The sequence below is a fragment of the Pongo abelii genome, chromosome 6, assembly GCF_028885655.2.
Source record: "Pongo abelii isolate AG06213 chromosome 6, NHGRI_mPonAbe1-v2.0_pri, whole genome shotgun sequence".
NCBI lineage: Eukaryota > Metazoa > Chordata > Mammalia > Primates > Hominidae > Pongo > Pongo abelii.
Window position 1 is genome coordinate 138,836,494 of NC_071991.2, and position 23,697 is coordinate 138,860,190.

The following is a 23,697-nucleotide window of genomic DNA, read 5'->3' on the forward strand; positions in this document are numbered from 1 at the left end:
GAAGGAGAATGGAGTGGGTGATGGAGATGAAAACAGCAAACATTTTTTTTTGTCCTTGAGAATAATTTTTCTTCAATCTCACTTAAAGCTTTCCATTTCTAATATTATACCTTACATGTAGAAAGCAACTTTAACTCTTCACATTCGTTATTATGGCTCTTCAAAATAATCCTGCAGAGAGGTTATTATTCTGATGCTGAAGTCCTACAAAAAAAAGAAAACTGCTTTCTGAAGTCCAAGGTGTCCATTGAAACACAAGGTGTGTACGTGCTTGGGTGCATGCACCTGTGCGCACGCACACACAAACACAGCAATGTAATGCACAAACACCTCAGCAATCACGTAACAATTTAAGAAAGGGGAATGAGGGGACAAGGCATAGTGTGTTTACTTCATTCTCCTTTAGGTTTCAATGTTCTTTTTTTTTTTTTTTTTTTTTTTTTTGAGACAGAGTTTCACTCATCGCCAAGGCTTGAGTGCAATGGCATGATCTCGGCTCACTGCAACCTCCGCCTCCGGGGTTCAAGCGATTCTCCTGCCTCAGCCTCCCAAGTAGCTGGGATTACAGGCATGCACCACCACTCCTGGCTAATTTTGTATTTTTAGTAGAGACAGGGTTTCTTCATGTTGGTCAGGCTGGTCTTGAACTCCTGACTTCAGGTGATCCGCCGCCTCGGCCTCCCAAAGTGCTGGGATTACAGGCGTGAGCCACCACGCCCGGCCAATGTTCATATTTTTAGTTATAAGCTGCACAGCCTAGAAGTCCCATTTGTCCAAGTGATAGGGATTGAATACTCAGTGCTGTGTGTGATACCAAAGGAGACACCACCACGCCAGTTCTTGAGAAATTCACAGGCCGGCTGAGCACAAACTCAAACGCACTTTGACCTTAGTAAATTCCCATTGTAATGAAACCCTTTGAACACCCTGCCAATGTCCCCTTCTATTTGCTCAGCCCTTGAGATGACTTCAGAAGTTTGTAAAGGCTCTAGCTTCAGTATAGAGTCTACCAGGGCCACTGATCTTGTGATCCAATCTAAACTTACACCCAAAAGAACAAATGGATTGAAGGGAGCTGAGTGGGAGTGAGCATAATTACCTGGGTGAGGGAGAATAGATGGAGAAAAAAAAAAAGAACACAAGATGCCTAACAGGTATTATTTTCTGTGGCTATGTTAGATGCATGTTCTGGCTACAGGATGGCCACAAGGTCTGGCCACACAGATATTCTTATTTCATCCTGTGTTGCAAAGTAATATTAGTAAGCCAATTATTGTATATTCACCTATTGTATTACTTTGTCAGGGATGCTATGACAAAATACCACAGATCAGGTGGCTAAAACATTACAAATTAATTTTCTTACAGTTCCAGAATCCAGAAGTCCAATCTCAAGGTGCCAACAGGGTTGTTTCGTCTGAAGCCCCTCTCCTTTGACTTGCAGATGGCCTCCCTCTTCTGCCTCTGCACAAGCCCGTCCCTCTGCGTGTGCACGCACCTGGTGTCTCTTTGTATGTCCCAAGCTCCACCTCTTATAAGGACACCAGTCAAATTGGATTAGGGTCCACCCTAATGGCCTCATTTTAATTATCTCTTTAAGAGCCCAATCTCCAAATATACTCACATATGAAATACTAGGGGTTAGGGTTTCAACATATGAATTTTTCAAGGGCAAAATTCCTGTGTTTCCACGGCCATCCGTAGATGTGTAAAAACCAAGGGAGAAGACTCCAGGTTCTATGATAGGAATCTGGACGTATTCTCTTTGGAAATGAGGCCAGCCTCTATGGATGGACCAGTCCCTGTAGTCGCTTGAGTTGGGATGCTGTGTTGCTGTGGAGTGCTCACACCTGGGTGCAGAGCAGCCGTGTCGTGTAGAGACACAGCCTCAGGCACACAAACCCTGCTTGCCCCAGAGGCTTAACTCCTGAGTTCTACTCCTGGCAGAGTCCGCCTGGAGTCTTTGCACAGCTTGCAGAACGATCAGTGATTTTTGCCCCAACTCAGAGCCTCATCCCTCTCAGCATGTTCTCTTTCTGAACACATCCACTCTCCCCTGCCTCATCCCGACAAATCCCTAAGGCGCCTTCGATGTAAAACCCTGTGACCTGCCTGTTGAGTGCTGATGATGCAATCGTGTATAATTCAACAGTAATTTATATTCCGTGCAGGTCTGAACAAAGCTGTAAAGTGCTCTCGAGAGCTAAATGCGGCTGAAGCATTTAATCTAAGCAAAGGCAGGGTTTTGTATCATCTGCTTCCCAGGATGGATGTGCCACTGTTGAAGGAGGAGGCCCTCTCCTTCTGTTTGCTGATTTGCTTCTTGTTGGTTTTAAAGATTGGAGAGGGAATAGAGGGAGGTGTCTCATGGAGGACTTGGCTGCTGCTTCTCTGACCTCCCTGACATGCACAGCCACGTGGGTGTTTCTGCAGAGCCTGCCTTGCAGCGACCTGTAGGGCTCCAGTCAGAACAGAGGCCCTCTCTCCACATAGCAACAAGAGAGGAAGCCAGGACTGCGGATCCGCAGACACCATTCCTCATTCCTCATTCCTGGGAGCAGAAAATGTCGCACAGATGGATATCTGGATCTAGAAACCTGTAGAAATTGTGCACCAGTGAAGTTGTGGGCATAACTTGGTCACATAAGGAATAGATATTTGGGCAAATGCCTGTGCACACAATGTGTAACTGCCCCGAATCTCTGTGAGAAGCCTCGTGAGGGCCTCGGTTTCCTAGGAGACGGCTTCTTGAATTAGTAAGAGCATTTCTGCTGCCTAGCCTGAGGCCTCAATTTTGATGCTCTTTCTCCATAGGGTCCATTGCTGTGTCATGACTGCCGTGGCTTCTCTGAGAATCCCTAAGCGGAGTGGAAACACATGTTCTAGCCTCCCCTTTCTGTGTAGGCTAATCCAGCAACAAGCACACAGGAAGCACCGCCTTGTCCCCCTTATACACCTGCAATTAGCACTCAGAGTGAGCTGAGCAGGGAGTTGGCTCCGTAACTCTGAATATCAACTCAGAAATATTTTGGTCATTAACCTTTAAGGTGGTACTGGGAAAGAGCCATTATTGGGTTGGCTGACTAATTGTTCCCTGGTGACATTTCAGGGTGACAGAAGAATTAGCTGCTCCCCAACAACGCTATCCCTACCTGGCACTTCCTAACATTAGCGACGCATTCCAGGGATCCAAGTTTCTGTTTCCTCTGGCTGCCGTGTGGTGCTTTCTAACTTTCAAGCAGGGATTCACGGATGTCATCACTACAACACTACCTATTGGCCCCAGAGCAGAAAGCGGGACTGTGAGGAAACAGCAGAGAGGGTGGCCGATTGGACTCTCTTAGCCCAGGACTTTCTAGTTTTAGGGCTGAAAGTCCCATGTTCCAGGCACCACCCTCCCTCAAGTTGCAGGCAAACTGGAATGGTTGGTCATCCTACTAAGGAAGCAAGAGTTTGAAGGAATAAAACAAGTCAGGAACTTATGGAAATTTGGGCTTATGGAGGTGGCACTAAAAATTTGTGTGTGGCCAGGGAACACCTTGAATATACCGTGCCTCTGGGGATGGGGTGTAGAAAGAAGGAAATAATCACATGAACCAGTCGTGGGAGTTCAAGTCAGAGGAGAGGAGGATGTTGCCAGCGAGGACGTGTGATGTGGGGAGAGAGGAGAGCTGGGAACTGCAGGGCTGGAAAGACCAGTGGAGGGTGGGAAGGACTGAGGGGGAAGCCTGGAGTCAGGGCAGCTTGGAAACCGAGGAAAGAGATATCTAAGCAGGAGGAAGGTGTCAGATAGCCAAAAAACTAAAATTAGCAAGAAAACTAGAAGCTAATATTTGGCAACCAGAGAAATATTAACGAGGGATGGCAGCAATGTGAATGTGAAGGAGACAGAGGAGGCAGCTATGTTTGGTGCTGGGACAAGGAGTGGGCAATCTGGGCATGAAAGTGGCTTCCTCTCTTTCACCCTTACAGTGTGGAGGGGTCCTGGGGGAGCAGCAGGTCCAGAGCACCGAGACTATCCTCTCCTCTTCCAGCCAGGTGTTGACAAGGGCTCAGAGATGGGAGTTGCGAGGTGACGTTGTGGATGTGATTCCTGAAAGAGCTTAAGGAGGGGACAGTCATCAAAGGAAGCAGGTGCTGCCTTTGAGCCAACACAAGGAAGCATGTGTGTTTACATAGCCCATTCCCCACCTTGGCCATGCCTTCCCACTCACAGGTGTTTACAGGCGGGGACACTGGAGCTCAGGGGTCTGCAGGGTGCTGCTGCTTATATGTCAGCAGTTCTTATAACAGCACAGCTCTCGGCCTGCAGCTTCTTGGGGTGGTGCCATCCCTTCTTCTAAGTGGACTCCTGAACTCTGAGCCAATGTCAGTGGGAGTCCTGGCAAAGAAAGGGTAATTAGTTTTCGTTTCTCATTCCAACCAGCTGCGAATGGCTGGCTCCAGCTAGCTGCCTGGAGGGCTGGGTTGAGTAGGAGTCTGAGGTCCCTTCCAGAACCAGCAGGAAGAGGGTTGAGATCAATTTGTCATTTCTGCCAATGGCATGGCCTTGCCACCCACAGAGCAGCCACTGGACTTTGCCATCCAAAGGACAGTTCCTCCAATGACATACCTTAGCTCCCCTCGCAGATGGACAAAGCCGGTGATTTTCAAAAATGTTTACGTCACTGGAATTCTTTCTTCCAATGAAATTTCACATGGAAACAGATCAAACCAAAGCTATTCTGGCCAAAGAGAAGAGAGGGTTGGGAGTCTCTTCTACTTCCTGCCCTCCTTCCCAGTGGCAGCTCCTGAGCTGCCGCCATGGATCAGGGTTTGAAAACCACTGGGGGAGATGCTACTTCCGAAGAAGGCCAGGGACAGTCTGAGAGAATGACATTTGAACTGAGATCTGAGCAGAGCTGGAGGAAGGCCATTCTGGGCATGGGAACAGCCAGCAAACAAAGGCCCTGAGGTAGGGCAACCTTCACTGGCTTGAGACAGAAAGCTCTGTAATGTGGCCAGAGTATAGGGAGGGTGGGAGTCAGAATGATAAACGAGGTTGGCTAGGTAGGCGGGATGCACTCAAGTAACGCCAGACACGCAGGATACAGGAATACAGGCATTTGGATTGTGTTCTGAGTGTGATAGAAGCTATTGGAAGGTTTTAAGCAGCAAAGAATCATAATCTGATTAATTTTTTTAAATACCACTGGCTACTCTTTGAGGGCAAAAGTAGAAGGCAGGACTCCAGTGATCTGTTACAGCGGTCTGTGTGAGAAATGATGGAAGCATGACTCAGAGGGCAGCAGCAAGCCTTTCAGAAGTTAGAGGCATAGTAAGTGTTGTCTGCGAGCATGCTGTCTTACCGCAGGCACAGAGCCCTAGGACAACGGGGCACTGAGATGAAAGGAGGGATGCTCTCCAGACCTAGTGGAGACCTCTTTCTGCTTACTGTCTGCAGAAACCCTGTCCCTCCTTCAAGACTCTACTCCTGTGGGAAACCCTCCCGAACCCAGCATTGTCATCTGTATCAGAGTATAACTCTTACCAGTTGCTACTGGGTATTTATGACTCACGCTCTTCCTAGAGACTACTAGACTTGGGAGGGAACCTTACAGTCCTCTACTCCAGCTCCCTGATTTTACAGATGAGGGACCCACCATTCAGGGCTGACAACAAACTCAGGTCTCTTCACCCTCTGTCTGATACTATTTTCACTTCATCTTCAACTTTTCATTTATGCACGTCTCATATCCCTGCCTAGAGTATAAGCTTTTTAAAAAAGCTTTTTATTTTAGATTCATTAAAGATTAATTCTTATTTTAGATTAATTAAAGATTCTTAAGGGCAGGGATCATGTCTTATTCTTTCTTTGATGTCCCTAGCATGTATCATAAAGCTTGACCCAAACATAGAAGTTCAACAAATATTTGCTGATTTGCTGTTCTGCATACTAGGGCGTCCACAGCCACAGGAATGCCTCCCTCCTTCCCCATCATCACAGTTACTATGCCACCAATGCCCACTCTCCAAGACCCGACATTGCTTACCACCAGCCACCACTCTTACTGTTATGACTGCCCTGGCCAGGGTTATGCCTGGCACTGCTTACAGCCAGTGTGTGGAGCACACAGCGGAACCCAGCTCCCAAAGGAAGGGTTGGGGGCAGAGCTCTTTTCATGTTGTTGTTACACCATGACTACAGTTAGTATTGGAGTCTGATTGGGATTAGACCCAAACCCCAATTCATAGTGGGCGTTACTAAGAAGATATGACTATGCATTACTATTTATTCTAGTTCTTGGATCCTCACTTATGTATCAATAAATGCTCATGTGAAATACCATGACAGATCCCAAAGACTTAGCCCCAGAGGCCATGGTCTGCTCCTGCTGGGGAGAGCAGGACTTTATCTTTCCCATAGAGGGGATGCATACGGACTCTTTTCTGAGCAGAAGCCCCCTCATCTGCATCAGTAGCTCTCCCCAGGCTTGTGCCACTTGCACAAGGGACTGCTGAACTTTGGGTAATGGAGGAGGTTGCAGTTCCCATGCTGTAATTAGACATCTTTTAATTAGACATCTTTTCCAGCAGAGCCATTTAAAATATTTTCCTAGAGGACCTGCCCCCTAACCTCAGCTAGTCAATGGGGAGGAGTTTTGAACGCCACACTCCCCAGTTTGCCACCAAACCACAGGCAGAGAGTTGTGTTCATCACACTAGGCAGAAATCTGTGTCAGTCAGGGTCCTTGCCCATATGTCTCCCCTTTGTCCCCCTCTCTACGGGATTCAGTCAATGTTTGTCAAAGCATATCATTACTTAAACTGTCAGAATATGGTGCTGAGTGGGAATGGCACCACATTATTCATTCAGTCCCTTTATCGAGGATCTACTATGCACCTACATTTATCTATTTCTACTTAGTAGTACACATTTTCAAATTTGAACTTCTATGTGGAGAGGTACATAAAAATATAAATTATTGGCTGGGTGTGGTGGCTCACATTTATAATCCTTATAAGCCCAGCACTTTGGGAGGCCAAGGTGCATGGATTGCTTGAGCCTAGGAATTCGAGGCCAGCCTGGGCAACATGGTGAAACCCTCTCTCTACAAAAAATTTAAAAATTAGCTGGGCATGGTGGCATGCACCTGTAGTCCCAGCTACTAGGGAGGCTGAGGTGGGAAGATCACTTGAGCCCTGGAGGCAGAGGTTGTAGTGAGCTATGATTGCACCACTGCACTCTAGTCTGTGCAAGAGAAGAGAACCTGTCTCAAAAAATGTATACATTAAAAACATATAAATCCTTGCTCATAACAGAAAACAGTAGCATATATAGAAATTAATCACACCTCCTCCAACTCTTCCCTCTTTGACACATGGAATTTCCGAGCAAGTTGTATCAGTGGTCTACTTTAAGGGCCATCTCAAGTGGGAGCCATAAAGGTGTTTTCTCGTCTATGGGAATATTGACAAGAGCTAACAAAGAATTTCAAAAGGTTCCACAGTCACAGAGCAACCAACAGGAAGTGAAGGCAGGAAGATTCTTCATCAACCCTATTAGTATAGCAGAACAGCAAGATGAATGTTATGAAGAAGTCGAGTCATTTTCTACAGGTACTTAGGTCCACCCGGACCTTATTCCTTCACTCCCCATTCATCAGCCACATCCTTTGTGTCTTGCCCGCCCTGCTGTGGAATATGCCATGAGAATCATGTATATCCAGCTTCATCAGCTACTGTCAGCTTGGGAAGACCACAGTTTCCTTGAGGTTGACCTCCTGTCTCAGAACAAATCACTGGACTTCACCAGCATAGCATGGCTTTTGATAAGAAGACATTTCTCCATTTCTTTAAGTATCCTCTGTAGAAACAGTTTATATAAAGTCCTTGGGTGACCTCAATCCCATCCACAGCTTCAATTTATGAGATGATGACTCAGACCACATTTCTGGCTCAGAACTTTCTATCAGGCTCCAGATCCATGTTTCCAAATGCCTTGAACATCCCAAGGGTGGCTTGAACTTGAACTCACCTCACTGCCCCCCCTTTCTGTCCTAAATCTAAATTTTAGTAAATTATAGCATTACATATCCAATGATAGGTTCACAAACCAGCAATTGGAAGCATCCACAGTAGGTGAGGCACGAGCAAGCTGGCTTTGGTCTGCTGGAATCTGGTTTATTTGAAACTAATGCCAAGACACAGCTTCCTCTTACTCTTCCACCCCAGGCAATTGCTCTTGCCTTGGCTGTGTCCTGCAGGCTGCCTCATTCTCCTCTCCTGCCGCTGCTTCCACCCACCTGGAATCACTTCTCCAGGTCATACAAAGCACCTTTGCCCCACACAAGGATTCAAGCAGGCTGACCAACAGAAGTCATCTTGAGGAGCTTGTAAAAACTATAGATTCCCATGCTCTTCCCCAAGACCCTCTGATTCAGGGAGTCTAGGTTGAGACCTAATCCACCCTGGGGACCATCAGAGAATTCAGTTTGAGCCCTAGTGCACAACATGAAAAAAACGATGATGTTCTGTAACTCCCACAAGTTTGGAGTACTGTTCTTACAAGCATTGATGGCACTACACACACACATCACACACATGCACAAATGCATCCACACACATGCACAAATACAAATGCATACATGTGTGACACAAATGCATTTTAGTCATACTGTCACTGCGCCCAGGTTACCTTCAGTTGTTTCTACAAAGAATCATTGAGTAAACAATCATCTACTAAGCCATTCGGAGCTCCCAGCTCTGCTCCCACCTTGCCAGACTTCCCCCTTCTCCCTGATGACCACGGCAACCTCCTAACTGGTCTCCCTACCTCTGGGCTGCCCTCTACACTTCTGACTTCAATCTGACTTTGGAAATGCAGATTGAAGTCACCAAAGTGCCTTGACCCTACATAAAGGTCAAACTTCTCAGCTCTGAAAACAGTGCTTGCCCAGTATCTGGGGCTTCATTTGATCTGCCCTCCAACAGCTGCTCCTCAATGTATCCTCACCACAGACATCTTCATATCTAAATCTTACACATGTCCATACCTAAATATTTGTCCCCAGGTGGGATTATTTTCTTAAAGTGAAATTACTAGGATGAAGGTATGAGTATTTTAAAAATCACTTTTCTGCAAGGAAACACCAGCTTACACTCCCCCTGGAGTCTATGGGATTGTCTATTTTACTGCCCCCTTACTAGTTTTGGAGATGATCTTTAAAAAAAAAAAAAAAAAAAAGCAAAACAACAATAAAATAAAACAAAATGTTGCTGATTTGATAGGTTATCATTATGCTTTTAATTTTCAATTCTTTGGTTATTGGTAAAATTGACCATTTTTCACATGTACAATCCATTTGTATTTCTTCCTCTGTGATCTGGGCTTTGGCCGATTCAGTTTTATCTTTCTCCAGTAAAAACTTGTTTCAAATCCTATAGCTCCAAAGTGTGGTCGTTGAGCCAGCAGCATCAGCATGCCCCAAGAACTTCTTCAGGATGCAAATTCTCAGGCCCCCACCCCAGATCTCCTGAACCAGAAACTGTGGGTGTGGGGCTCAGCGATCTGCTTTGAGTCCTCCAAAACTACAAACTGCCCTAACCCATGCCGAGTGAGAGAGAAGGCATCTGGAACCTAGGTGTGAAACAAGGGAAACCCATGAAGTGACCCACTTTGCCTGGCACCAGTTGTAAACAGTACAGTGGATGAGACTGCAAGCTCTGGAACTAGCCTGCCTGAGTTTGTAACCTGACTCTGCCAGTTACTAGCTGTGTGATCTTAGGCAAATGACTTAAGCTCTCTGGGCATCAACGTCCTCATCAGTAAAATGGGGATAATATAACCCACATCTTAGAGTTGTTTTATGAATAAAGGTTTCAATACATGCCACATACTTAGTGAGGCAGCGTCATTGTCTGGGGTAATTATCCAACGTTTGTCATCTCACACCAGGGAACTCGAGGACGCAGACACACAAGAAGTGGGTTTAGGACTGGAGGTTTAATAGGCAAAAGAAAGAGAAAGGAGAATAGCTCTCTCTCTTGCAGAAAGAGAAGGGCGCCCAAGTGGGACTTCTAGTCTGTGGCGAAGTGCATAGGGTTTTATAGACCAGCTTGAGGTGGTGGCGTCTGATTTACATAAGGCTCAAAGATTGGTTGAACCAGGTGTGACATTTACATAGGGCGCGATGAAGCTGGCCACCCCATCCTAATCTTTTCATTATGCAAACGGATTTTCTACCTGGAGGGCACCATCTTGTTTGCTCCTTACTGTTCATGTGGTTGACAAAGAAAAGGGAAGATGCAGCCACCATGTTGAACATGCCTAGCCCCCAGGCAGCCTTTTCCTATTGGCACAGCTGCCGGTATGCACCCGTGCAAGCTTCCAGCTTGCTTATCTATGTCGCAGCTCAATTTTACAGGCTGCTCATTTGCTCAAAGAAATGTTTTGGGGGCTGCTTTTTATTAAAAGGAAAACCTTACCGAGGACTTCTTTACCCTCACTATCTGCCTAAATAATTCATTTTTAACCACTATATCATTAGCACAGTTCCTAGCACATAGCACTTAATACTTATTTTAGGGTCAACTGTGGCCATTTAAATTATCACGAGCTCGTGAGCCTCATTCTTCCACTCTATATTTTCTTCCTTGTCTTCCAGGAAGCTTCTGGAAAAAATTAGGCTAGATCTTAAAGAAACAAGGCTCAATCTTAAAGAAACTTGGCTGTTAGAAAGCAAGAGTTTTAATAATAAATATAAAATTGAATGCACCTCCTTTTGTTCCTTCCCTATAAAAATGCTTTTCCTTTTTCTTCCTTCCATTGACCCAGCCCAGCCTTCCCAAACTATACATCCTTCTTCTGCTCATTGCTCTCTTATCAGTGGTTACATAAAGAACAGAAAACACGGCAAATGCAGAGGAAAGTTATTGAATTCATTTTAGGCACACCAAAAACTTGTTGTATTAGTTTAAAATGGGTTTATAATTCTAAACCATTTCATATCATTCTACCTCTTATAGCAGTTTTCTTATTAGAGACTGATATAAGTAATGTTTTTAAGAGGACGTCCCATCATCAATAAGTTTGTGAAATTCCTCATAAAGTAGGGTAGATTAGTTACCTTAATATTAATGTGGATGATGCGTGTTCATGGGTGAGAAGTCATGAGCAGGATTCCCCGTCGTTTGACTCTGCCTCTCACTTTGTAAAGGATCTCATAGCGTTGGCATTCCAGAGAGAACACTTTGGGAAAGTCTTATAGGAAAAAGGAAAATATTTCCAGGTTTTGGAAGAATTGTTGATGAACAGATTAAAGGAAAACCTAATACTGTATGAGTAAGTTGTTATGTGTAAGAAAGAGAAAAGATTGTTTTTCTCTTTAAAGAAGTAGCAAACAGGAGGTGTTTTCCATGTCTTCAAAGAAATACAATGAATTTAAAATGCTTTAGGAAAATGAACTGAATGCTCTTCTGCTCACTCTACCCCACACAAAATGCTCACGAGATATCTATTTAGTATCTTCCCAAAGGAGAGACTTCCCGAGTGTGTCCAAGACTGGGCCATTATTGGAGAGTGATGAAGTGATGATCCTTTAATACTATTCTCCGCTACATGAATATTTCCAGATATTGACCTTGGTGATAACCTGCTCTTACCTAGACTTCCCATTTTTCCTACTCAAGAAAATTGAAAATGTAATAATATTAACTTTTCTTTTTCTCTCTCCCTCTCCTCTCCCCTTTCCTTCTCCATTTCCCCATCCTGTGTCTTTTCCCTTGTCCTCCAGGAACCTTCTGCATCATTTCACTGTGCACCTGTGTGGCCGGGATCAACTTTGAGCTGTCACGCTACCCACGCTACCTGTACGGACTCCCTGATGACATCAGCCATGGCTATGGCTGGTCCATGTTCTGTGCATGGGGGGGCCTGGGCCTCACACTCATCTCGGGATTCTTCTGTACCTTAGCCCCTTCTGTTCAACCTGTCCCGAGGACCAACTACCCTAAATCCAGACCCGAGAACGGGACAGTGTGCTAAAAAACAAACCCATACATACATATATATATATAAATATATATATATAATATACATATATAAAACAAAACTAAACTAAATCAAGACGATGCCAGTGCCAAGGTAGAGTTGAGTTGGCTCAGGCACCTGCATTTCGCCGGACTTTGTGTTGCCTCATCTCTGAGATGGGGAAAGTTTTTCCATCCTGTGGCTCTTCCATCAGTTCTTGACTTTTGGCTTCATGGTCTCTTGAAGACAGAGCAAACACCACCACTTGCAACCGCGTCTTGATCCCCATCACTGGCAAGGATGGGGTGGTGAAGGGACAGTGGCAGGGGTCTGAGGCAGCACAGATGTAGAGAAGGAAGTGCCACCCACTGGGCCAACGGGAGAGGATGCCACCCTTAACCAGTCATATCACAGGGTAACAAAGCCCTTAGTTCCTAGAATGTAACCAAATCATTGAGGCCATTTTCAGAATCACTTCTTCTCCTGCTCTTCCTGTTCGGACTTCCTTCCCAGCCCACCAGCAACACACAAGGAGTGGAAGAGAAAACAAACTGAGAAGGACGTTTTCTCTTTGCTGCCAAACTTTTGGACAATGTTTCATAGGTGGGAAGGGAAGAGAACATGCTGAGAGGCAAGATCTGCATCAATGAAAGGACGCTTCGGTGGATGCTCAGACAACCCAGTCTTACCTTCCAGCTGCCTTACACCCAGTGAAACAAGAGGCCACCCTGTCCCCAGCCGCACCTGCACTCCCTGGGCAGACTGGAGCCTTGGAGTCATGCTGTGATGTGTGTGTGTGGGTGTGCGTGCATGTGTACTTCGGGTGGTTTCCTTTTTTTCTTTTCTACCTTTTAAATAGAAATACTGCATTATGACTGTTGTCTCTCTATCACTGTAGCGGTTTCATGGCCCCAGATAGAGGCCCAGAGACCTAGAAATTGTCATGAGGGACAGGCCTATAAGGGTGCCAATTCTGCAGCTACAGATCCCTGGAGTGTGTGCGTGCGTGTGTCTGTGTGTGTGTGTGTGTGTGTGTGTGTGTGTGTGTATGGTGGATGTTTCTTGAGTGTGGGGTTTTATTGTTTGTGTTGTGTTTTTTTAAATTATTGTTTTTGGTATAGCTGAAATTTCCAGAGGGCAGAACCAAGAACAAAGCCACTGGGCCAGAGGACCCCCGTGGTTCTCCACATTACAGCTCTGGGATTCTGCACGATTTAGTCCTCTAATTTTGGAAGTTCAAGACACAGCTGGGCACATAAGCCATGAGAGAAGAGCGGGAACACATGGTTCAGGAGAGAGAAGGAATGTTGCTCTTGTTGCTGTTGTACAAGAACATAAACCAACAAGACCTTCACTCCCCATTATAGAAGCTGTCCTTTGTCACTGGACATCTCCCCTTTCCCTAGGGGTGACCTCTGTACAAATGAAAGGAAGTGGGTCACATGCAGAGAGAGCACCTCCATTTCCCATGGGCTCAAGTTTGTATGATATTGTGTAAATTAATGCAGAACTCTTGACTCTTTCCATCCTCTTCCTTTCCCTCTTGATATTCAAGGCCATGAATCCCAAAATAACAGTCTTAGTGGCTAGCACCCAAACAGAGGTGGAATAAATCCACCCCAGTGTCTCGGGCTCATTTGAGCAAATTAGCACTGCAGGTGCTGGCAAGCAAAGTCAGCCAGAGAGTTGTGAACGCTGTAGGGGTGGGAGTCTGCTGGAGTGGGCTGGAGCCGCTCACAGTCATCTCAGTGAGCCTGCTGGTGCCCAGCAGCCCTCGGGAGGCCAGGTGAGAATCCCTGAGCTGGCGTAGCCATGGTCAACTATGTAGCAGAGAATCCCATTGTTTCATAAACAAATATGCTTTGGGAGCTTTGCCAGGCACTCAGCAGCCTTCCTTCCACTGCTGTGTGATCTGTTTCATTTACGCGTCTTCCAACCCATCTTCCTACCACCCTCCTCCTTTTCTCACCTACTAACCACTTACCTTCTCTCTCGTCCATCTTCCACCCTCATCTGCTCGTTTGAACTGTGTGTGTGTAATTCATATCTGGATATGATATGACATCTGATGTGCATGAATGGGGTTGAATGTGGATCTCTCTGTATGTGTATCTCTCTGGTGCATTTTGTGTACGTTTGTGTCAGTACGCACCTGCACACAGGTGTTGGTGCACTACTCAAGACTTCCTTACTGGGGACGCTGGTCAGCTTCTGCAAAAGGTCTCGTGTGTGAGTTCCCTGTGTGTGGGTGTGCTGGGCGATAGGGTAAGGTGTGCAATGGGAAAAGTTGTTAGCTTCCAGATGGGGTTCTAAGGATTATTTTTAAAACAAAGGATTTATTCTATGAGAAGGGAAATAATTTTCAGGAAAACCCAGTTTTTCAATTGGGCATTTATTTCTAATTTTCTTTGAAAAGTTAGATTTCTCCCTTAAGGGGAAGGGCATACTTGGGCTTAAGGAAAAGTGAAGAAAAGTATCTCAGATTGAGAGGCCTTGTGTCTTCCTCCCAAGTGTCCTGAAGGGGCTCTGCCAAGGAAGGGACAGACAGGTGTTCATGAGCATTCATTTGGGGGAGAGGGCTTGTCTATGACCACACTGAAATTCCAGCTTTTTTCCAGTTGCAGGAGAGAGGGGAAAAATTCTAAATGGGGAAATTTGCTATGAACCATTTAAACTTTTTGTAAGTAACCATGTTTGAGGATGCTGGCTCACAGACCTATCATTATTTATATCCTCTTTTAAACAAAAAAAAATCCCATACTTTCAATGAATAGATTATCTGCTGTATCCAATTATTGTCTTTGTGACAGACATTTAGCAAAGCTTACTGCATCCCTTTGAAACCTTGAGAGTTCCTGAAATGTTAGAAAGCTCCCAGGAAAGATGTAAACAACCTGGGCTCAACTCACCAGCCCAGAGCAGGGGCTTTGAGTGACTTCTTTGATAGCGGGGCTAGATAAGTACGAACACACTTTGGGATCTGATCCTGCTGGGAAGCAAAAGACGCCCAGCCACATGACCAGGATAGAGGCCCCTTTCAGAGGGCAAGTCCTGGCCAACGGGAGGACTTCTCAGGTGACCTTGATCCCTCTAGCATAAGGGCTTGACCACAGATTAAAGCATGTGACTCCAACCAGTTACGGAAGCTTTCTAGCTGTGAGGTAGCTGAGGGAGATGAGGAGGAGGAAGAGAGGAGCCTTGACTTGTGAGGCTCTGTAGGTCAGACTCTGCTACCTCCAAATCAAAGTAGAACCCAACCTTATGAGGGCATTCAGGGTCAATGACCTCACCAGCCGCAACCCCAGGTCAAGTTCAAACTTCTTACTGGCATATGAACATGCATCTGCTTTGAGCTCCATGCAAGTCAACCTTGAGCCTGGGGCCCATTGCAACTTTTATTGCCCTCCCTACTCTACTACCTTGAGATTCAGGAAAGTGAGGTATTCTACCTAGAGAGAGGTCCCATATCTTTTTCTCCTTATTTTGGGAGTTATGGTTTCTTCTTCTGTTTCCGTTTCCTCTCTCTCCACTCACTCCTACTTTCCTCCTGCATCAACTTTGGTCAATTAACATAGATAAGTAATTCATCTGCAGAGAGGCTCCTAGACTCCAAGCAGCCCCCTTCCTTGTTCATTGTGGCTGTAGGTTTTATAAGGAGGTCTGTGGCTCCCTGGCATCAAAATATGAAAAAATAAAATCTGTGCCTGTTCCAGCTTCAATCCTCCTCCAAGCCTTAGCTTTTCAACAAGCCTACCCTTTCAACTTCAGGGATCATGGAGTCACAGAGACTGGACAACTCCTCCAAATCTAGACAAAGACTTTCTTATGCGTCCTGAGCCCAGGTGCATATCTTCCCATCAGGGATGAGTAGTCCCACCTAGCAATGCTTGCCTCTCCTGTGACAAGAGGGAAGGATATCCGAAGACTCTGAGACTAGGCCCTATATCTCAATATTCATCCACACTCATGATAAGATGCCGGAAATGAATGCACTGTGTGTAGCTGTCTTGATTTAGTGGGAGGATGTGCTGCTTAGGTCTCCAAAGATGCCCACCTGGGTCAAATTCAGAATAATGAACTCAGGTACATCACCCAGAGGCATTTAGAATGGACTCTCTCTTCACCTGGATTATGCGCTGAGTGTTAACTGATTTTTCAAATATCTGGGGGAAGGAGTGGGAAGAGATACACTCTGGTCATCCTTTGGTGTGGTTTGTAGGGGATGCTTGGTTGATTCTTGTAGTTAAAGTGAAGTTGCTTTTCTGAAAATGTTCCCTCTCTTCAGGAGACTTACCCATCCCAGGGGACACATCCATCCCAGGGGACACAGCCAGCCCTTTCCAGGGAAATACGACGTTTCTGAGTGAGAGGTGATTTCAGTGCAGATAGAAAGAGCTGGTGCACACCAGCAGTGTTGCCTTCCATGCCATCTTCCAGCTGGTATGGGATAGACTAAGGGGGCAGATTTTTAAGAACCCCACCAGAGTTGACATACACACGTGATTCTGGTGTCTGTCTCTCAAAGCTCTCAGTGTCCGGGGCTGTGTTTGCCCTCTTTTCATTGATACTGCCATGATGCAAAATGTTTCTTAAACATTGTTCCTAGTTCTTAGAATATGTGATTACTGAGTATCGGATTTCTTTCCTGAATAATACCTGCTCATTGTAGAAAATAAGAAAAATAAAATACAAAAAAGACTACAAGATTTTTCATAATCCAGTCACTCTGAGGGATCTACCGTGGGCCCAATCCAAATGGTTATGACCTCAAAACTTCCCCAATGAGTGCTTGTCTCTGGGTTGGCAGCTGGGGCCATGTGAGCAGTGTACAGCCACAGAACTACACTGGTCTGCGTTGAGTTGACCCTGTGTTCTTGGCAGCAAGAGTGCAGGGCCCTGAGCCCCCAGAGATAGCAAAGAGGCCTAAAAGTTTAATGCCAGACCTTAGGGGCAGGATGGAGCAGGGCTAAAAGATTTCTATTTGGGCCTGTCTGCCTGCTTTCCTTCCTTCCTTCCTTCCTTTTCTTTCCTTTTTTTTTTTTTTTTTTTTTTTGTCAGATGCCATCTCAATCTAATCATAGATGTAGGAATGCGGAAGCCAGAGTAACTCACTCATTAAGCTACACTTGTATAACAGTTACTGTAAATTTCACTACAGCTCTGCACTGAAATGATTTGTGACTCTGGGCACTGTGTCTTCTCCATACTTGAACTTCCTCATCTACAAAATGAGGATAAGTGATAACACCTTACCTCATGGTATATTAAGGGTGACAAAGAAATTGCAAAGTGATTTGCAAACATGAAGTGTCATATGAGTTATGTATGTTCTAATTATCCTTCAGAAGACCCCCCGCTGGAATGGAATTCTCACATCAAGTGTCTGTGCCTCACTGCTGAAGGATAACCCAGAGAGCAAGGTCATCTTTGTTGCTGAACAGGGCTGGACCTGTCCCACTTAAGCACACTTAAAGGATTCTATTCTTCATTCAGGTCCCACAGAGAAATTGGCTCCTTATTTTACTTTACCTATTCCTAGACTTCCTTTTGTCTAGAGCCAGTTTTGCAAAGGGCACTTTTATCCATCTCAGTTATTCCCAGAGGTGACAGAATGAGTAAATCATATGGGGCAAATAGCATACATGAGCTAAACTAGTTAACTGTTAACCAAGGCACATGGTCAATGCCTTAGTATTTTTTTTTTTATTCTCCTAACATTATTTCTAGCTGTACATTCCCAAAAGGAATGGGTGGAAGCAAATCAGATTCTGAAAGGTTTCAATGATCTTTGAAGTTTAGGATGAGACCAAGTCTCAAGGAGCTGGGATCTTCTTTCTCTTGTCAGTTGCTGAAGCCAGTAGCTTCGTCAAAAACATGAATTCATATAAGGAAGCCCTTTAGATGGTATATTCACTAAGACATGTCTGGGTGTGTTCCTGTTTGGGAAAAACAGAATCCTAGGTTCTAAACAAGAAAAGAATGCCCTTCCCAAAGGGTCTGCACACTTTCTGCTTTGCAGTGGATCAAGTGTCCGTGTGAGAGTGAGACTTCCTCCAAGGGAAGGGAAGCCATTGCTCTCTCTGTAGATAGAGCCCAGCCGGTAACGGGGGAGCCACCCAACAGCAGGGGGGTGTATGTTCAGGTGTGAAAAACAGAAAACTGGGTCTGAACATGAAGAGTTGCACAACAGTAGTTCGAAGAAGCTGGCATCTCTTTGGCAAACACCAACCTCAGCAAATGCAACTCCCACACTTCATTCCCAAGGACCAGGTGTTGCTCCTTAAGGAATTCTGTATCCCTCTCTCCTCTCCAGAACCCCATTCTTCCCACTGGCTGAGCTTTTCCTTTCCTTTCCGGGTCACCCATAGACCCTCTCCAGTCCATCTGTACCAGTGCGTCTGTGTTGTGAGCGTGACGAAGCCTTTCCCGTGAAGAGCTTTCACGAACTCATTCTCATACTCCTTCCCCATTTCCACCCATGGTGTGACTGTTTTGCTATTCAAGACTATCTGTAAAAATGTACAAATAAAAGTGAAAACTGAAAATAAAGGGGAGGGAGATTGAGATTAAACAAATGCAATGATGTAGCCCTTAGTTTTCTGAGGACTTATGTGGATGGCCCTAAAATCCTGACTTACTTAGGGTGGGATTTGAAGGGAGGGATACCATTGACACAAGAGGTTTTTTTCTGGTTGTTTCTCTCACAGTCACCAGTATCTGCTTAGAACTCTCTGTTCTAAAGGTTTTTCCCTGTAAAGTAGAATGTACTTCCCCCAAAATAAAAGTAAATCAGCAATGTTTGAAGGGTCATGGCAAGGGTCATGACAAAGAGCTGACTCTGGGGTGGCATGAGTGGCCCTGTCACCGGCTCACTTGGGGCCTTGGGGGAGTCTCGTTACCTCACCTTGTCTCCACGTCTTCTCAGCCAAATGGGGATCAGGGGCTTCCAGGGCTCTGGGGGTGCGCAGTCCCCTTGTGTATTTTGCTGTTATTTTTAGAGAGACTTTGAGCCCTTGCCAGTGTGTGCTTACTGTGTGGAGGTAAATTAGGAGACGTTTTCTCTCTGCTACTCCTGGCCCCTGCTTTCGCCCCTCAGAAAGTGACCTTGAGCTAACAGCCAGTTTGCACTCAGAGTCCAGAGCCTTCTATCTACCTTTTCATCCTCAGATTGCTTTTCCCACCCGCTTTGACAATCTCATTTTACTATCTGTCTCTACTGACTGAGCTTTGCTGCACTGGGCTGGGGTAGGAGAAAGAGCATCCAAGGATTTGATGCGTGAATTGCTTTGTAATTTATGACTCACCATATAAATGTGGCTTGCAGTGTCAGAAGCAGGGAGTCTGGCCAACGTTGCTACCAAATAAGACTGAAGATGGCGGAGGCAGTGGTGGCGTGGAGGCAGTAGGCAGAAGATGTGGGTTGGGAGCAGAGGTAAGATGAAGGGAGCTTTGGGAAGGAGAGATGGCAGAATCACCAGAAAATCCTCAGCAAGGCAGCAGAGAAGGATCCTCAAAGCAGTAACCCTGAAGTAATAGGAAGTAGGAAAGAGGAGCAGGGATTAGGTAAATCTGCAGCATAAACAGCTGTCTCCCTGCAGGGCTGAGAAGACCAACTGCCCCGGAGAGGGGAGGCACATCGAGCTTGGCCAGTGACCCAACCCATGATTGGAGGCACCTCAATCCCAACTTTACTCTCCTCTGCTGGGTCACAGTGATGGAACCAGCTTCAGGAAGGTAGTATAGACCAGCGTCATCCAATGGAACCATGATCCAAGCCACATATGCAATTTAAAATATTCTAGTAGCCACATTTTTTAAAGTCCAAAGAAACAGCTAAAATCGGTGAAATTAATTTTCAGACTACATTTTAACCTATCAAAAATAGTATCACTTCAGCATGGAATCAATATAAAAATTACTGGGATATTTTACATTCTTTTTTCCAAATGAAGTCTTCAAAATCCAATGTGATTTTCCTCTTAGAAAACATCTCAATTGGGCCCAGCCCTACCTATTTCCAGTGTTCAGTAGCCACACCTGACTACTGGTTGCTGTCTAGGACAGCACGGACTTAGGTTCTTCATTAGGAGACTGATGGGGTGGTCCTCCCTGGTGGGTCACTCACTGCCATAGCTCTTGTCATAGCTGACGAAGGCAGGAGTGAGTCTTATTGTGTTGGCCTAGAGTAGAAAGCACAGAGCTATGTCGAGGCTGCTGTCTCAGCCTCTGGAAGTTCTGCTTCACCTGCTTAGTAAGACGAGATGACCACTCCTGTGGACTGCATGTCACATCTTCCCCCAGAGGGTGTCGGTGCTGCCCCAGTCATGTCCCTGATGACCTGTCCAAGTCCTAGAGGCCAAAGCAGGTCATATTCTTCAGCTGCAGGAATGTCAGCTACTGCCCCCGACCCCTTAACCTGATCCCTTTATCATATAGTGGGGAAGGGGCAGGCAGCCCTTCTCTTTGTCAAGAACAAAGATCTCTACAACATTTCGTCATCTGGGCCAGTCACCTGCTAAGATCATCTCACCAATATTTGGAGCTGTTTTCTGAATCCCTTAATTTTCTTAAATATTTATCTTAAAGTCAAATGCTAAAAAGGAGATACCCTGGGAAGGGCAGTGGCCACAGGCAGACTGGGACTCCTAGGAGGTGGCAGTGTTGGTGACAAGTGCTACTTGCACTGGGACTCAACCCACCATTGCCTACCTCTCTTCCCTGCCTGGAGACCTTCCTTAGGATTGAAGAAACCTCTTTTGTTTGCGAAAAAGATAAGTATCGAGATCTTAATGGAGAGAACAGAATAAAATGCAAGGAGCCAACCCTTGGGTATTCTCAAAGCATTTCAACAGTCAGTATGACGAGGTTTGATTGATTTAAAATATAACATTCTGAGCCCTGTGTTACTGAGCAAAAATGAGCTGATTTTGTGAGTATGTTTTATATATGGTCATTAGATAGGGACCATAACCGACAAAACTCTCAAACGCCTGGAGTGTTTATGGCCCACCAGATTATTGCTCAGTCAATATAAATTTATTTACCTTTATTTTAATTTGCATAGTGCTTTCTGATTGGTCAGACAAGGAGTGGTGTGTACTGCAGGATTCTAACAACGCCTCTGCCCTTGGAGGTAGCAATTCCTGTGGTTATTGGTGCTAAAATAAGATAAAATATTATGTTAATTTGTTCTGATATGATGTGAATAAATGTGTTGTTTAATCTTAACAAGAATGCTACATCTTATCAGATCTATTGTACTGTCTGTTCCTTCTCATAATTAATTAATTACAGGAAAGGTGATTCAAATCAGATCTTGAAACTATTGTGATATTCTGAGAGGTAAATTTAACAGGGAAGTGGGAGGGGGGATAAAAAGGGAAATTGCCAGGTTCCTGTGACTTTGAAAGGACTGAGGAAGCAGAGAGCATTTGGGGACTTCACTGAAACTGACTGCATCTTGCAATTTTCTTTTTCGAATTGGCAGAAATATTGTATTTCCATCGATTGAAGAAAAACAAGTGTCTGGTAATTAATTAAATGACTTGTTCATGGAAAAAATAAAAATAAATAATCTGTCAGTTGTGGAATGTAAACTGATTAAACAATTAAATAAAGAAGATTATGTTGTGTGTTTTAAAGGATTGTGTCTGCTTAGGGGTAGGGAGCAAGATGGGGGTGGGTGGAGGCTGCAGTGTTTGATGGTGAAGGGTATTTTTCCCTCAGGTTCTGTATAGGAAAAAAAAGTACAATTATTATGTAGATAACCAGCTGAAAACTTGAATCCAGAAGAAAATAGATAGCAAACATTTCAATCATGTGAAGGCCAAAGGTACATGCTTTGCACGTTGGGTGAAAGAAGAAAAAATGGAGAGGGATTCAGAAGAGAAAAACAGGAAAACTGTTGTTCTTTTTTTCCTATTACTGGCATTAATAACTCTTTTTAAAAGACTTTATGAGATGCTGGAATGACTAATTACATTCTAACCCCTCAACCTGTTTCCCAGTTTCCAGTGAAGAGAGAAACTTCTCTCCTAGTCTTCATCAGCTTTGTCCCTAACTTTGAGTCACAGTTCCTTTCCACCCATCTACCTCTTCAAAGGTTTGGGCTCACACCTGGGTGGGAGGCTAGGGGAGGAGGGAAATGGACTGGAGAGGCAAGTGCTCTGTAAAGGGTGGTGTATCTCAGCCAGCGTTTACGGTGAAAGAAACTGGCTGTGTCTGATATAAGTGGGAAAGTAATTTACTGACGAGACACGGGTAGCTGGAAGCCTGTAGGAAGGAAGGCAAGAAGAAACGCGTGGCTGAGCAGCCAGAATCACATCTCATGCTGATCTGGACACTGCAGTCACCGCTGCTGGACTCTGGGCACCACAGCTCGCCCGGCTGCTGCTACTGCCCTGAGGCTGTATGGCGCTGCTTCTGCTGCCACCTCCACCAGGATGAATCCCCAGGGTCCTTCTTCTCTCAGGCAGTAGCTCCGGTGTCGGAATCCCACATGGGTGCGCCATCTAAGGAGACTGAGAAAACAGGTTTAGAGCCTTTTGATCTTCTCTCTTGAGGGATGAGCCCTGCCTCCCACCAAGATGCATGGAATAGACAATTCCCCAAACCTAGATCTGGGCAGCCCGAAAGAATAAATGTCCATTAGAGGTGGGATGGCTGAGGGAGAGGAAGGATACCTGAATGAGAGGTATATTGCTGCATCTCCGTGTGGTAGATCTCGAGAGCGGCCAAGTGGGTGTGACATAAACCATGACAGTGATTAGTGTCGTGGCTAGTAGCCTCTGTGGAAAGATGGGCATAGTGCTGGGCCTTGCACAAGAAGACCTGCATGGATTTACTCTGATACAGAGTAATATCAGCTGTGGAACTTTTTTAAAAGGGGCATCCTGGAGGTAACAGATACAGTAAAGCATTTCAAAAGTAAGTGCAGGTGAGGGCAGGTGGCTTATAGAATAGATGAGGGGAGGGTTTTACAAGCGGAAAAGAACTTGAAGAAATGGGAGAGCTCCACTCCACCTCGGTAGTAATGTCCCTTAGAAGAGAGAAAGAATGGAAATACCACTGATCTTAAGAAGTGAGCAAGACTTTCCACCCTTGCACCTTCCGGGGAAAACAGGTGGAATTAAAGAGTGTCTGCCCCAGCCCGGGCAGGGGTGAGTAGGATGGGGAAGACATTCTCACCAGATCCTGGGACTTCTATGCTGCAGCATCATGACCTGAGGGGTGGATGCAGTTGCCAGCAGCTCTTTGAGGCAGAAGGCCCCAGTGCTCTGTGGACAGCCTCAGGTAAACCACAGGAGACATTCTGTTCTCCTTTTTCCAATGCAGCACCACTTTGATTTCCGTGTCTCAAATGAATTATGCAGCCCACAGAGTTTAGCAGAGACCTGGGTTTGTGGGAAACACAACCTCCTCCTCCTCACCTTAGCTTCAGAGCCTCTGGGCGCAAATGTTCCTAGTGAGAGCTGTTAAATAATTGCAGACAGGCAGTTCCAAGAGCCATAACCAAGCCCTCAAAATACCCAGGGTGATTCATAGAGGGCAGTCTCCTCCAAGAAGCCTTCCTCCCTGAACACCCACCTGGGTGAAGAGCTCTTTCCCTAACCCTGTGGCAGCATGCTGTGTCTCTCATGGTGCTTAGCACCTCTGGATGAAAGTATTGCTTTCCTTGGGATCCTCGC

The 23,697-nt window shown here is 45.5% G+C and overlaps 1 protein-coding gene across 1 annotated transcript in view; it reads left to right on the plus strand.

Annotated features, from left to right (window-relative positions):
* TMEM178B (transmembrane protein 178B) overlaps nt 1-21,651 on the plus strand; it is a 403,362-nt gene extending 381,711 nt beyond the window's left edge. Inside the window, exon 4 of the mRNA XM_003777151.5 lies at nt 11,775-21,651. Within this exon, the coding sequence (XP_003777199.2) occupies nt 11,775-12,025 (251 nt within the window). The 3' untranslated portion in view covers nt 12,026-21,651. The remainder of the gene's footprint in view (nt 1-11,774) is intronic.
* The last annotated feature ends 2,046 nt before the right edge of the window (nt 21,652-23,697 follow it).